The 15,249-nt window shown below is 46.8% G+C and overlaps 1 protein-coding gene across 3 annotated transcripts; it reads left to right on the plus strand.

Moving 5' to 3' along the window:
• Positions 1-124: 124 nt before the first annotated feature.
• Positions 125-14,993, plus strand: sept5b (septin 5b). 3 transcript variants are annotated; one of them, XM_041059303.1, is made up of 12 exons: positions 125-1,840; positions 7,599-7,991; positions 8,171-8,181; positions 10,181-10,271; positions 11,125-11,419; positions 11,772-11,906; positions 11,994-12,111; positions 12,796-12,897; positions 13,136-13,232; positions 13,329-13,464; positions 13,880-13,982; positions 14,138-14,993. In XM_041059303.1, exons 2-12 carry the CDS (start codon positions 7,949-7,951, stop codon positions 14,198-14,200), a joined length of 1,194 nt encoding a protein of 397 aa, XP_040915237.1. In that variant the 5' UTR covers positions 125-1,840; positions 7,599-7,948; the 3' UTR covers positions 14,201-14,993. The 3 variants fall into 3 exon arrangements, with proteins under 3 accessions (XP_040915237.1, XP_040915238.1, XP_040915236.1); XM_041059304.1 differs by lacking the exon at positions 125-1,840 and having other exon boundaries at positions 5,843-7,991; positions 11,125-11,211; positions 11,296-11,419; XM_041059302.1 differs by lacking the exon at positions 125-1,840 and having other exon boundaries at positions 5,843-7,742; positions 7,867-7,991.
• The last annotated feature ends 256 nt before the right edge of the window (positions 14,994-15,249 follow it).

Genomic DNA, 15,249 nt, shown 5'->3' on the forward strand with positions numbered 1-15,249 from the left:
TTTATGGAACCAACAGACTGCGCCCCCATCAAAACAAAACCCACAAACTTTGGGCCAATCAGCAGTAAAGGCATCTTTGTCTCAGCCAATGAGCGGTCCGCGGGAGCAGCAGCATCTCGCACACATGCGCGCGCGCGCACGTGCACGCACCAGTGCGGGAGAACATTTACCAGTTGGAGCTGGAGCGCACCAGATGTGTGGACTTCCTGTAATTCAGAGTCCGGGACGAGGCGGAAGCTCGTGTGTTTATTATCTGGAGGTGAAACATCTCCCATAATCCAACTGGATGAAACTGTCAGAGATCAGTGTAACCTCATTCAGTCATCCACTCATCTTTTCATTTGTTCATCTGGAGCCTCGTGCGCTTTGAGCTGTTACCAAACCGGCCTCGTGCTCTGCGGCTCTGACTGATGTTCTGACCCAGTTTCTGGCTTTAAAAACACAGACGGAGGCGCACAGGATGCGCTGCGGTCAGAGGACAGGGCGGCCGTGCTGACGCGCTCCATTGTGCTCGGACTGTCGATGAAAAGCTCCCTCAACTCTCTGTTTGTGTTTGTTGCTTTAAGTGGACTCAGCACAGAGACGGACGGCCCGTGTCCACAGAGCGGACACATCCTACGGACCGTGCAGTCGGCAGAGCGATGAGAGAAGCTGAAGCACCAGGAGCAAAGCATGCTGGGCCGTTAGAGGGGCTTCTGTTTTCTGTTAAATATCTGACCACTTCCTGTTCACACGTTAAATGTGATCACACCCAAACTTGAGATTGGTGTTAAATGAAAAGTCCGAGCATCAGCAAAGTTTCCAGAACTTTTCCTCAAGTTTCCTTAAACATCTGTAACTAAAGCCAGCGCATTTCAGTTGTGCTGCTCTGACCAACATGTGTCTGTACGATGGCAGCCGACACCACGCAACCTCAGAAATAAGCATAAAGGAGAATTTCTCTCTTTGTGACAGTGTCATAAAACCTGAGACTTACAGACTTTGTAAAAGCAGAATTAGACTTTGCTGTAAGTCGGAGCAGGTTGATAAATTCTTCTGTAAAGATTCGTTTACTCTGAAAAACTGACAATTTTTTTTTTTAAGCTTAACTTTAAATGAGATCACACCCAGCAACCTGATTCCTCCTCTTCATCTTTGTGGTCAGTTTGAAAATAGCATCCTGTGCAGACGTTAGTGCAGTGAACGTGTGTGTGTGTGTGTGTGTGTGTGTGTGTGTGTGTGTGTGTGTGTGTGTGACCAGTTTCAGTGTTTACTGCAGACTAAGTGGTGTGTGTAGATAACAGCTGGACCACACCTCCTGTAATCACTCTGCTAATTTCGGAAGACTCACAATCTCAGTCTTTCAGTTTTAGTCATGATGTTGCTCCAGCTTCTTCTGCATCAGGCGGCGGGGGCGGGGGTGGGGGTTGACTGACCCGTGTGGATGCCATAGCAAATAAACACAAACAGGGTGGAGGAAGAGCTGGCTGCCAAGATAAAGTCTTTAATAACCACAACAGGAGCAAACTGGAGCTAAATTATAAATGTTTGTAAAATTATGTGGACTGAAATAACTCTGGTGTGTGTGTGTCTGTGTATGTGTGTGTCTGTCTGTGTGTCTGTGTGTGTGTGTGTGTGTGTAGTTTGCTGTTGTATTAATGCTAAAACACCAAAATGTGTGACGGCGTTTTCAGATGGAGGACAGAGGCGGCAGGTGTCGGCGCAGCATGTACGTCAACATGCTGACAAACAACATTCCTGCAGCAAAACACAATCAGCTCCGAGCCTGGAAAGCTCATCAGGTCATGAGCGCGCGCACACACGCACGTGGAGGAAAATAATTCATGATGTCACGTAGTAGGTGAGTGGGTCATGAAAACTTCAGTTATTGAGCCAACTCCTGTTGGCTCAATAACACGACTGCAACCATCTTAATTACAGCCAAGACCGTGGCTGCTGCCAGCAGGACGAAAACTGTGTGTGTGTGTGTGTGTGTGTGTGTGTGTGTGTGTGTGTGTGTGTGTGTGTGCGTGTGCGTGCGCGTGTGTGCGTGTGTGTGTGTCCATACGTGTCCTCAGAGAACCAGATGCTTCCTCCTCTGTTTCTGTGGCTGAGTGTTTACAGTCACACAAAGACTCACGTCTCTGTCAGAGTTTGCTTGTTTGCTGGTTTTGTCGAGTGAAAAACGTTCAGCACACCTGTGAGGGAGTCCCACTGAGAAGCTCCGGTCACCAGCACACGGTGGAGTTCACCTGTGCACCGGACGTACAGGAAGGCTTGTGTCCTGCAGTCAGAGCAGACGAATGGTTTCACTCACAGAGGACGATTAAATGTGTGAACCAAGTATGATCGATCAGTGTCAACAGGGACTCTAACATTTAACCACCCTGCCTGTCGGTTGTGTTGTTGTGTTGTCCTGGTGTCGGGTTGTGTGAAGCTGACTGACAGCTGTGGAGCTGCCAGGTGACGTGCTGGCAGCGTGTGGGAGGGCTGAGACGCAGGAGTGTTAGGACGTCCTGTCTCTTATCACTTCCCTTCCACTCCATTGTTCTCTGAACCCGCCGGGACTATTCTCCTCCTTCTTTTCCACATCAACTCTTTTTATTATCCACAGTGAAATATCACCTGCCGTGGGTGTTTGGCAGTTTGAGAGGCCCGAGGCCTTGGCTTTTTGTTGTGTCGTGCGTTTGTCCGGTACCGATATCTGGCACGTGGGCCGGGAGATGTCTTCCATGTTAGCTGGTAATCTAACGTGTGTGTGTGTGTGTGTGTGTGTGTGTGTGTGTGTGTGTGTGTGTGTATAACCTCTCTGATGTGTATTGTCTGTTGTCAGCAGTAACATTAGGGTTACACAGTAACACTGGACTTACATGAGGGAAACTGTCCTGTTCCCGTCTGAGACCACACACTCTGCTTTACGGCCTTCAACACAACACACGGTGGTTTGTGTGTCAACATTCACTGATGTGCTGAAAGTGACACACACTGTGTGTAGGTCTTTTACCACAGGCGGTGACATTCCTGCTGCAGTGTGTCACGCTGCTGTGACTCACTGAAAACAGCCTCATTCTGTGCTGATTGTGTGTCAGGGATCAGCGATAACACAAACTCTGGTGAGTCCGGCCCCCGGGTTGGCCCCCGGGTTGGCCCCTGGGTTGGCCCCCGGGTTGGCCCCCGGCATCGTTAACCTGTGAGCAGACACCTGCGTCTCAGCAGCAACGTGCTGCAGGTTTAAACCAAAGCGAATCAGACTGAGTGAAGAACATAAATCATGTGACTTCTTCTTCTTCGGTGGTTAAACGGCAGCGACAGGAGAATCAGCTGTTAGTGTTTACAGGAAGCTGCTCATATGAAGGTGGATGTAAATGACAGCAGCGTGCATCATAATTAGCTGTAGTCACACAGAATTATTGCTTTAATGAGCTGCTGACTCAGAGCGGAGGAAATCCCGGCACTCGAAAGCCGCGGAGCCTCCCTGATAACAGATGAATGTCCCGTGTTACTGGGCTTTCATGTCCGCCGAGCCTCGTCTTCCTCTGGTGACTGGTTCCACCTGCTGCGACAAACAGAGGACGTGACACACCCGTTCAGGCCTCAGCTCGCCGTGCCATCACTGCACAGTCATCCTGTGTGAGTGCAGCTCCACACTTTGATTATGAGGCCGCTGCTGCTTTTTAAGAAACACGTTGTTTAGTTATAGATTAAAATATCCAGATATTTAACGGTTCCAGCTTCTTAAATGTGAAGATTTGCTGGTTTTCCATTTAAGATTTTAAATATATATATATATATTTTAACAGTTTTGAGGTTTGGAGTACTGACTGGACAAAACAGTCACAGGGGACATTTTCCTGTTTCCTGTTATTCATCATACTTACATACCTTTACTTTCTAAATGAACTTTCGCACTGTTGTATCGTTACTTTCACCTCAGTAAAGGATCTGAGTTCTTCTTCCATCATCACTGGAGCCTTTGTCCAGTCGGAGGTGCTTCGGCTGCGTCTGCAGCATGAATAAACCCACACGTTAAACTCTGGGTTAATGTGAACGGAACTTTCCTCTGTGCTTCCATTACATGAGCTGTCACTCAGACATTACATGTCACTGAACATGGAGGTCAATGGACTTTTCAACATGACGCCTCCAGGCGAGAGTTCAGGCGTTCGATGTTTCCTCTGAGGCCTGTTCATGTGATCATGTGATCATGTGTCTGTCAGCTGTCTGTCTCATGTCCCATTCAGACCGGAGCATCACCGGCGTCGGAGCGTTGGCGGTGAAGATGTGAAGATACTGTGTGAGGAATCAGAAATGTTCGTCTGAGTCAGATCTGAGCTCACGGACGTGAAACACGTGTATGACTCAGACGTGACGGAGGCCTGGGTGCTCTGTTCGCTGTTCAGACTGGAAGCAGGACTCCTCAGAAGCACCTTCACATGGAGGATCCTCGCTGGAGTCTTCCTCTTCTTCCTGTCCTGCGTCCTCAGCAGTCCTCTCCGCTGTCCCTCAGCTGCATCACCTCGGATTTGTTTTGATTTCCGGAGCCATTTTCCCGCCTTATCGCTGCCATCAGCTCATTTCCTGTGTAACGGCACCATTTCCTGTCTCTGTGGAGCACAATCAGAGAGATAACACAACCGCCACACAAAAATCTCCTTTTTCTACTCGTTTGTCTTTCTATTCCTGGACTCTGCACGTCTCTGTCTTCCTCTGCTGTTTCTGACTTTCATTCATATCCAAAGTCTTTGAATCAAATGTTGGTCAGAGTTTATTCTTAGTATTTTGACCCGTTTATTTCCTTCAGTTTGAGGGAACAACACAAACTGATGCAAATTCCCACAAATAATCATAGTGGACCAACAATACCCATAAATCTTTGATCGATTTTTTTTTTCTTGGTATTCCTGTGTCTTTTACAAAGAACAAATAAAAACAATATTTTCCTCCTGCTTCCTTCTCTCCCCTTCCCTGCTCGGCTTCCATTGTTCCTCTACCAGTGAGAAAGAGGGAAGGCAGGCTCAGAACAATAAGCGCTTCCTCCTGTGTGGTGTCGTGCTCGACGGTGGCCGAGGAATCAGCGTCGAGCACATGTGATGTGCCATTGTACGGCGCTGAGCTCCGGGCCTTCCTGCGTTAGCCCGTTTCCTCGCTGAAGTCATTGTGTGGCCCTGAGCTGCATCTCTGTGTGCGAGCAGGAAACACTCATGTTATACACTGATGTCCTCACACGGGCGCAGTGTGTGTTTCTCACACACACACGATCCCAAACGCTGTCGCTCAGAAATGATGCTGATGTTCGAGCTGAATTCTGTTCGTGTGCTGTGATTCAGCTTCTGTCTCATGTGAACTGTGTTACAGAAAACAGCAGTGGACAGGAAGCTCAGGCAGTGTGGAACCTTCAGGCAGTGTGGAACCTTCAGGCAGTGTGGAACCTTCAGGCAGTGTGGAGCCTTCAGGCAGTGTGGAGCCTTCAGGCAGTGTGGAACCTTCAGGCAGTGTGGAACCTTCAGACAGTGTGGAACCTTCAGACAGTGTGGAACCTTCAGGCAGTGTGGAGCCTTCAGGCAGTGTGGAACCTTCAGGCAGTGTGGAACCTTCAGACAGTGTGGAACCTTCAGGCAGTGTGGAACCTTCAGGCAGTGTGGAACCTTCAGACAGTGTGGAACCTTCAGGCAGTGTGGAACCTTCAGGCAGTGTGGAACCTTCACGTTCTCAAAGATTTTACCTTAAACTGTCCTTCACACATTACAACATCTGAATACGAGTAATTTCCCTTTGCAGAATGAGTTTTAACTCCATTTGGCTTTAATGAGTCCAGTTAATGTTGTTCCTGTGTCAGACATCAGACGTGTGCGTGTGCCTGGACTCTGATGATGATATTCTGATGACAGCTCTTGGCGTTGACTCTCAGCTTGCAGGGATTAAACCAGACTCTGGGTTATTACATTACATCTCTGACCTAAAGGCCAAACGGCTCATGTTAATCCCAGTTTATCACGTTGGAGCTGTCTCTGGCTCACACTGCGTGAAGCGAGAGCTGAGCCGTCAGTGCCGGACGTGGTCCCGTCGAAGCGTGTGCGGTTACAGTGTTATTCTGCTGGTGTGCAGAGGTCGCTGTGATCCTGGGCCCCTGTTCTGGGTGATGGTGGGAGGGAAGGTCACTCATTGTCTGACCCCCGCCACCCATGTAGCCAGCACAGGAAACGGTCAGTTATGGCACCCTGCTCCTGCCTGCGGTCCCACGCTCTCATCATTGTCTCCCTGCTGTCCCCTCCTCCCTCAGGTAGCTGCAGGACACCTCGCACCAAACCTCATGTCTTTTTTGACTCATTTTGTCCTGCTGTTGTGTTTGAATCACTCACTGTCACTGACCACTGGGGCGTATCTTCCCCTGACACCTGCCTGTGATTGATTAGTGCTCCACTGACAAACAGGAAGCAGGGAAATGATTGACAGGTCAGACTGCAGTAGCTGTGGGTTCGTGGCAAAGACGCGTTTACTCTTAAAAAGTCCACTGAGATTTTTATTTCAGAAAAATTTCTAACACTTTATAATACAGCCCAAGATTTATAGCATAAGTTCGTCGTGTGAATCAGGCTCCAAAATACACCTACACAGGTAGAGCAGCAGGAGAGGACAGTGAAAACGGTGTTAACAGCCCACGTTATTGCTCCACAGTCTGGTTCTCCTCCACTGTACCTACATTTAAGTACCATTAGGAACCACAGAGTTTTTACTGTATTAAAAAGTTTTAACAAAAAAATTAATTCAAATATGAAAGCATAGTCATTATGGGTGTAAATACCAGCTTGATAAAATTCAGTTATATGCAGCTACATGTGTTTTTCACTCTGATATGTACCCACTGCTATTCTGGGTGCCATCCCACAAAGAGTCAGACAATAACACATTGTTGTTGGATATTTTTTTAAAACACTGAGTTCCTACCAGGATGTTCTGAGGATTCAGACGCGAGAGGATGGTGTGTGATGTTAAAATAAATAAATAAAGCTTTCATCTTTGCCCCAGCAGGGAAAACTAAAACACTTTTTCTTAAATGAATGCAGAGCCTTTCCTCTCTGATCAGACCAGTCTCATGTTAATGGAAGGCCTGAAATGAATCTGTTGGATTACAGCCGAACTTCTCCAACTGTCTGTGGAAGTTAAAGAAATGTTACAAAAACTTTCAGGGTTAGTGAAGGTCCTGAATGTCGAAGAGTTAAATTCGGGTTAATATTAAATAATAAAAAGCAGTGGAACAGTATCAGACACAGAGTCACAGAGATGGTGACAGTCAGAAACTGTTGCTCCAAAATAAAAGACACATCAGCTCAGACACAGTGAGGATTCAGTCAGTCACATCCTGAGCTGTGTAGACTTTAAATCTGTGTTGACTAAAAACCCTGGAACTGTGGGAGACGTCCACTCGATGTGAGTCTCACCCAGTTTGCTGAAACCTTGTATTATCAGGTCAGTGTTTGAATGCATCTTTGATAAAATGAGGACGGTGGATTTTGTCCTGCATTGCTCCTTTAAATCCTGTTTCATAATCCTTATGTTAAGGTTATGATGAAGCAGGTTAATGTCTTAATGTCCGTTTACTTACAGTATTATCATTTCAGATGAAACACAGAATGAATGTAAAGCTTGCAGCTCAGGTCAGAGCAGAGCTGTACTGCCCCCTGCCGGCGCTTCTCACGAACTGCAATGAGCGGCGCTCAGTTCTCAGACCATCCTGCGTCTGGGACGTAAAACACGGCGATAAGGTGTGTGTATGTGTGTGTGTCTGTGTGTGTGTGAGTGTGTGTGAGCTTTGCATTAACTCGTGCACATCATATCAGATCTCCCGTCGGACCCATCCTCCTGCTGTGTGTGTGAAACACTGTGCAGGTTTTATTAAAGGGACCAGTCGCGGCTCCAGATCCGCCCCTTCCATTCAGCGTGGACGCATTTTGCACCAAGTGTGTCCAAGATGACGGCGAACAGCAGGTACAGGAGCCGCGCGCCCCGGTCAGGTAAGCGCCTGCAGGTAATTAGTAACCTGCCGCGTGTCACAGCTGGTAGGTTAATTAATGAAGCATCGATTAATGATTCTCCAGAAATCCTCACTGCTTTTATTTCTCCCTCCGGATGTTCTCCTCCTGCAACCGGCTGCTCCTCACACGGACCGATGTCTCCTGGAATCTGGCTTCAGATGACGGAGAGGTAAGAGATGCGCCGCAGACAAAGGTGTGTGTGTGTGTGTGTGTGTGATGATGATGATGATGATGGTGGTGGCGGTGGTGATTGTTACAAAATAAAAGCCCCTCGCTGTGTCGCACCCGAAAGGATCAAATTGCTCCCTTTGTTTTTTTAGTGGCTGTTGCAGCTGCGACCACTGCTGATCGTGACCCTGCTCAGGACACACACACACACACACGTTCTCATGTTCACTGACTCATTTCCATTAGTGTGTAACATCTGTGCACATCTGTAAACATGACTACAGTGAAATAACCCATTAGCCCGTTAACAGAAAATGAATTTGCATTTAGTTTATCAGTGAATCATTTGAGTAGCTGGAGTCAGGGAATCTTTGACTTTTCTGCATGAAAAAATCATTTTAATTTTAAAATTTTATGAGTTTAATGCACAATGTTAATTTGACCATTCAATAACTAAACTGCCAAACAATACGTGAATTTAATCCTTGGCTTAATCAAAACTCACTAACCAACAGCACACGGTGACAGTTTACAGTGACTTATATCTGATGTTAAGGGTTTGATCTGGTGGTTTTTTTTTTACCACGTGTAGAAACGTTAACACACATAATGAATTAAGAAAAGCTTAAGATATGTCCCTGTGGACGCTGCTGTCCAAAAGCCAGCAGGCAATGGGTTTTGTAAAAGTGTTTGTTTTCATGTATGGACATTTGAAGGTGAAAAATCAGGGACAGCTGAAGGGTCGTTCTGTCTTCATGTGTCCCTCAGACCACATCTCCTCACAGCCTCCATCTTTCTGTAGAGATGTTCTGTAAATCCCCCAAATCCCTCGAGCAGTTTCAGAATTTTTTCTTTTTTCCCACCGTCCTGCTTCACAGTTCCGTGTTTTCATGTCATGTTGGACGGCAGCGCTGAGTCTGAGTCAGAGCAGTGGACACAGACGCAGCGTGGTGCGATCCAGCTCTCTGGATCTGGGTATTTTTGTGATATGTGTGTGGGTGTGACATGCAAACGCATCCACAGACAAAATGTCAATATGGAAGCAATACTGAAAGCAAAGAGATGGAGACACGTACAGAGAACACCCCCACGCCTGCACACGCACAGCTCCTCAGTCACGGCCTGAGATAATGCACTCTGCTGTGGATTTGGTTTTAAAAGCTTTCTGCATCCTCGAGTGGAAATGTTTGGAAAGATGGAAGGCGCGATGGCGGAGCTGTACTTTTATTTGACATCACACACCATCTGTCTCCTTCCAGGCGGTTTGGTCCAGTTCCACTGTTTTTCACAGGGTTTCTCAGTTTGTTCATCAAATTCAGTACAAGACTTTCTTCATATCACGTAGGGAACGTTTCTCGTTCGTTACCAGATAAATATACAATCATTTCTTGTAATAATTGATCAGTTAAAGTGACTGGAATCCACGTATGGGTTACCAAACAGGCTTAAAGGACCCGAGGTGTCGGGGGACCCTGGTCCAGAGCTTCTGTATGAGGCAGAGCTCAGGTAGGAGACGCAAAACGTCCAGTCTTGTTTATAACGAGTTGATGATGTTCAAGCAGAAAAATTCACAGCCTTAATAAATGAAGTCTTTTGAATATCTTCCTTCAGATATTCTGAAGACCTGCAGTTCCCTGCTCAGACTTTCCTTCCTCCTCCTTCCATGTAGTCAGATGCACATTTATGTCTCTGCATTGTGATGTCCTCTGCTCCCCGCCCCCTCCTCTGGTGCCACTGGCTGCCTGCCACACTGTATTATGAATACTTGGTGAACCTCGGGCCATGCGCTCGCTCTCTCCTCCATCCTCTCTTTGCCACTTCAATAAATCATGAAAGGAATCATGGGAATGTCCTACTAACACAGCTACTGTTCCACAAAGGAGCAGATCTGACCGAGCAGGCCGTGGGTCGGCCATTACGATCTGTAGATTCGCACACGGCCGCTGAGCCCTGCCACCACAACTGCTTTCACATTTCCTCCTCTGTGTGATTGTTTCTAGGAAAAAGACTATGTTGGTTTTGCGACGCTGCCGAACCAGGTGCACAGGAAGTCAGTGAAAAAAGGATTTGACTTCACCCTCATGGTGGCAGGTGAGAAACGGTGTCACGGTGCTCTTGATTTTGGTTTGTTAAAGGCTATAAAAGACACAGTCCATGGTGTGTGGATCAGATCCTAAACTGTCCTCACTCAGAAACACTCACAGCCACATCACGGCTTTACCATCACACCCCCGCACCATCTCAGCTTACACAAGTTTCATGTGTCCTGTGAAAACGGCTCTCTGTTCAAATCTGAATGTGAGTCTTCAGGAACAGCACAAGTTGTAAAAGCTCCCAAAAACACTTAATTACACTTTAATCTCTCCATGAAATATTCAGTGTGAACGTAAGAGACAAAAGGCTCAGAGCATCAGCTCTGCTGAAGCTCACTGACGACGACAACACCGACGACAACACCGACGACAACACCGTCTCATCTGCACCAGTGTTTTCAAAGAGTACCAAGTCCATGAAAGCACCAGATAATGTCAGCTGATCAGTTTGTGGTATATCATGTTTTTATCAAGTCTGCACAGCAAAGAGCATCAGTGAGACAGTTGAGTCTAACTCAGTTTCTGAAAATGTGTCTGAGTCTGGCTCGGATTAGATTTCAAACCATCCTGCGTGTGTCTGGGTTTCTGTCGTGGAGCTTCGTGCACAGGTCAGACTTTAAGGTGGATTTGATAAGTTTGCATTTGCTCTGCTGCCACCGGAGGTTTCTTTATGACTTTTAGCTATTTCTACTATTTATTCATTTTTATTTACTTTAATCAGCTTCAGACACCGAGTTTTAATCCTTATTTTCCTCCTTAACACAAACACTGTATGTGGAAATATATGCTTTTAATCAAATCCCCGTTTCTGTCTCTGGTTGAGTTCACTGCTGTGTGTCCGTGTATTACAGGCGAGTCTGGTCTGGGTAAATCCACCCTGGTGAACAGCCTGTTCCTCACTGATCTGCATAAAGACAGAAAGCTGCTGAACGCTGAGGGTGAGTCTCTGCTCAGTCAGACGTCTCCGTGCCTGCCTTCACAGATCAGACTGAAAACTCATCTCTGCGTGTTGGTGGTTTCAGAGCGAATCAGTCAGACGGTGGAGATCACCAAGCACACGGTGGACATTGAGGAGAAGGGGGTGAAGCTGAAACTGACAATTGTGGACACGCCAGGTTTTGGAGATGCTGTCAACAACACCGAGTGGTAAGTGTTGACTTTGTACTGAGGTCCAGCCAATAAAAGCAGCAGTTTCTCAGGCTTGTTCCTGTACGTAGCATTTATCTGACGCTGCCCTTTCAGCTCAGTCTCTCTGTATTTTCACCCACGTATAAATAAAAGCTCTGCAGTTCTTCTTGGAAATGACAGAAATTGCTGCTTTGCTGCTCAGCACTGGCCTTTCATGGTCGTACTGCACAGCAGACGGGCTTCTCTGACAACAGGCAACAGTATCAGTTACTCTTCTCAAAGAATCAGTCAGATGTTATTTTACCTGTACAGTCGCTGTCAGACGTGTTCATTCAGTTACGTGTTGTTTCACACGTGTTTGTGTTTCCAGCTGGAGGCCTGTCACAGACTACATCCACCAGCAGTTTGAACAGTACTTCAGAGACGAGAGTGGACTCAACAGGAAAAACATCCAGGACAACAGAGTGCACTGCTGCCTCTACTTCATACCGCCGTTTGGACACGGGTAAAACACATGCTGTCTCACGCACTCGCGGTTTTTACTGTCTGTGCACGAATGAAAACACTCAGTGACGTTCACGTCCTCCTGCAGGCTTCGTCCGGTTGACATAGAGTTCATGAAGGCCCTGCAGGACAAGGTCAATGTGGTTCCTCTCATCGCTAAGGCGGACTGCCTCATTCCCACTGAGATCAAGAAACTCAAGGAGCGGGTAAAACCACAAATGATGTCTGTGTGTTAAATACAGAGCTGGAGTCGGGAGGGGGTTAGCCTAGCTTAGCTTAAAGCCAGGAAGGAAGGGGAAACTCCATCCAAAGTTCAAAACTCCACCAACCAACCAGCAACCATCACCTGCAAAGGTCGTTTGTTTGATCTGTACAAAGAACAGAGATTCCAGTTACATGTCAGAATTGAATATAAATGAAATGAATTCCTCATTTTCTGTTCTTGAACCACGCGAGAACAGAAAATGAAGAATATATGAAAATGAGATCAGCTCAGCACATGAGCTGAGCTGGACCAGTAAATATATCTATCCTCTGACCGGGTATTGGTAAAATGCATGGCGGATGAGATGGGGAAGCAATTGAGTTAAGGAGTTTGGAAATAAGAAGTGAACTTGAGCATTAGATTTGGGTCCATTTCAGTGGTGAATGACTCAGACATTTCTCCTCTGGGCTGAGTTTTAAAGCTTTCACATGGGGCAGTGACTTCCTGCTAAATTCTAGCACTCAGTGGGAGGGTGTGTGTGTGTGTGTGTGTGTGTGTGTGTGTGTGTGTGTGTGTGTGTGTGTGTGTGTGTGTGTGTGTGTGTGTGTGTGTGTGTGTGTGTGTGTTTCTCCTGCTGTCCATCACATCTCTTATGAGTGTGTGTGTGTGTGTTTTGTCCTTCCAGCTGAGGGAAGAGATAGATAAATACGGGATAAAGATCTACCAGTTCCCTGACTGCGACTCTGATGAAGATGAGGAGTTTAAGCAGCAGGATAAAGAGCTGAAGGTGAGCTCCACTCTGATCTGAGAGTGTGTGTGTGTGTGTGTGTGTACATCCTGGTGTTTTGCAGTGATGGTGAGTAACTACATGATGATCTGTTTCACACGGTTCTTCTCACTCAGGATAAAACCAGATTCCATCAGGCAGGTTGTATTTTCGGGTCAGTTATCGGACTTTTGCAACAAGCTGTTTCTGCTTTAACTAAACGATGTGGTCACTCGGTGCCTCTGGTGTTCGGATGCAGGAGAGCACGCCGTTTGCAGTGATCGGCAGCAACACTGTGGTCGAAGCCCGAGGTCAGAGAGTGAGAGGGAGGCTCTACCCCTGGGGCATCGTGGAGGGTAAGACTTTGTATCTGCCCTTCTCTGCTCTGTGCAGCAGTTGCCGTGACGACGCCAATTTTCGGTAATGCGATGTTAATCTTTTCCTGCTCGCAGTGGAGAACCCGTCCCACTGCGACTTTGTGAAACTGAGGACCATGCTGATAAGGACCCACATGCACGACCTGAAGGACATCACCAGTGACTGCCACTACGAAAACTACAGAGCTCAGTGCATCCAGACCATGACCAGGTGTGTGTGTCCCTGACTCTCTGCTCCTGTTCACCTGCAGCTTAACTTCTCCGGCTGATGTCAGCGTAATGAAATAACACAGATATGTTTTGGTCCTTCGTGTCTGACGGCTCAGGCCACAGGATGGAGCAGAGAGAGAAAGAGGCTGATGTAGAAATCCTGTTTCCTCCTCCATTTTCCTGAGGACAGGTGAAAGTACCTGTGTGGGTGGAGCACAGGTGTGCAGGGGCTTTAAAAGTTAAACTTACGTTCCATATTGCATCCTGATTGTTTCTGCTCTGGAACGCTCTCTGCTCACGGTTTCATGAGTCTAACACAGCTGAGAGAGATGAAGGTTTGCTCACGATGCAGTGGAACTAATGTAAAACCAGCGTCTTGCTGTTCTCATCCTTCATGTTTGTCTGTGATGTTGCAGTAAGATGAATGCAGATAAGCGGGTGGAGAGCCCGATCCCCATCCTGCCGCTGACCACACCAGACGTGGACACAGAGAAACTCATCAAAATGAAAGACGAAGAGGTGAGTGAAGAAAAACGCCTCCTTAATAAACCTGAAACACTGAATAATGCATGGCAGCAGGTGTTACATAACCAAGATGCTGATGTGATTTGATGACCTATATATGTGTTATTATGTAAGGCTGTCTCTCACCCCCCCCCCCCCCCTCTCTGCAGCTGAGGAGGATGCAGCAGATGCTTCAGAAGATGCAGCAGCAGATGCATGAGCAGGACCTGTGACCCCTGACCTCTCGTCTTACATCTGTGACCTTTAGACCTTTTTATTTAGGACACAAAGCGAAAGCAGATCAAACACAGACCTGAGCCGTCCCTGTTGTCATCTCTTCAGGGGACGGGATGAAGAAAACGTGAGACGGTCAATATTTCACCCGATTTGTCCAAACACTGGTCACAGAGAAGCAGTAGGTGAGCGACAGGTGAATCTGAACTTCATTTACGTGTTTTGGTTTTCTAGAACCTTTCAGAAACTTTTTTACTGCAGTTCTTTGCCAAGTGATTGTAGTTAGGCAACAGAGAGTAGAACGCACTTCATTACCTTTAGATCACAGTAGATTAACAACTATGTTTTGTATGTTCATTTAGCCGTTAGTGCACTGGTGTGTGTGTGTGTGTGTGTGTGTGTGGCTGATGGTATGTTGCTGTTGGCTTTTCTTATTCTCCCGCCGTGCTCCTGGTTTATGGCGCTACGGCTAACGGGCGTCACTCATGTTCTACGGACAGAGACGACTTCACGTCCTCACATCATGACTCTTACATTAATAAGTTTCCATCAAAACTTACTGCAAATTTTAACCAGCTTTCCAGAAAAGCCTCCAGAGAAATACCGACAGCTCGTTTCCCTCCTCTCCTGCTGTGAACGTGAGCTGACTGGAGACAAACAGCTGGTGGAGCTGATTCTCAGTCGCTGCCATTAAACCACAGCAGAAGAAGAAGAGCTGATTCAAAGCGCTGCAGTCATCTGTGATCCTCTCAGTCTTTTGTAAAACTGGTTTCCTGTTTTTAATGCAGGTGCAAAAAAATGTAGACAGATGTTGAACCACTCTCAGTAATAACAACAACAGTTTTACTGCATTTCACTGGCCCTGTACCTGTACTCTGTGCCATGTCAATAAAGTTGAATCTAATCTGTAGAGCACTTTTGCTTCAGGGAAGATGTGAAACCAACACGTGCGAAATAAAATCCTGATGATTAACATTCAAGGAGAATTTAACAGATGGAAATGAAAAAAACAAACAGTAAAAACAGTAACTCCTCTTAGTGTCATTCA

Source organism: Toxotes jaculatrix, chromosome 16, assembly GCF_017976425.1.
Source record: "Toxotes jaculatrix isolate fToxJac2 chromosome 16, fToxJac2.pri, whole genome shotgun sequence".
Lineage (NCBI taxonomy): Eukaryota > Metazoa > Chordata > Actinopteri > Toxotidae > Toxotes > Toxotes jaculatrix.

What these genes read in the sequence shown, in the direction of transcription:
- sept5b (XM_041059303.1), top strand. Translation starts at nt 7,949, where the DNA reads ATGACGGCGAACAGCAGGTACAGGAGCCGCGCGCCCCGGTCAG. An exon ending in TCAAGAAACTCAAGGAGCGG is followed by an intron (nt 12,112 to 12,795) that starts GTAAAACCACAA and finishes TTGTCCTTCCAG; the next exon opens with CTGAGGGAAGAGATAGATAA. An exon ending in AGCAGGATAAAGAGCTGAAG is followed by an intron (nt 12,898 to 13,135) that starts GTGAGCTCCACT and finishes GTTCGGATGCAG; the next exon opens with GAGAGCACGCCGTTTGCAGT.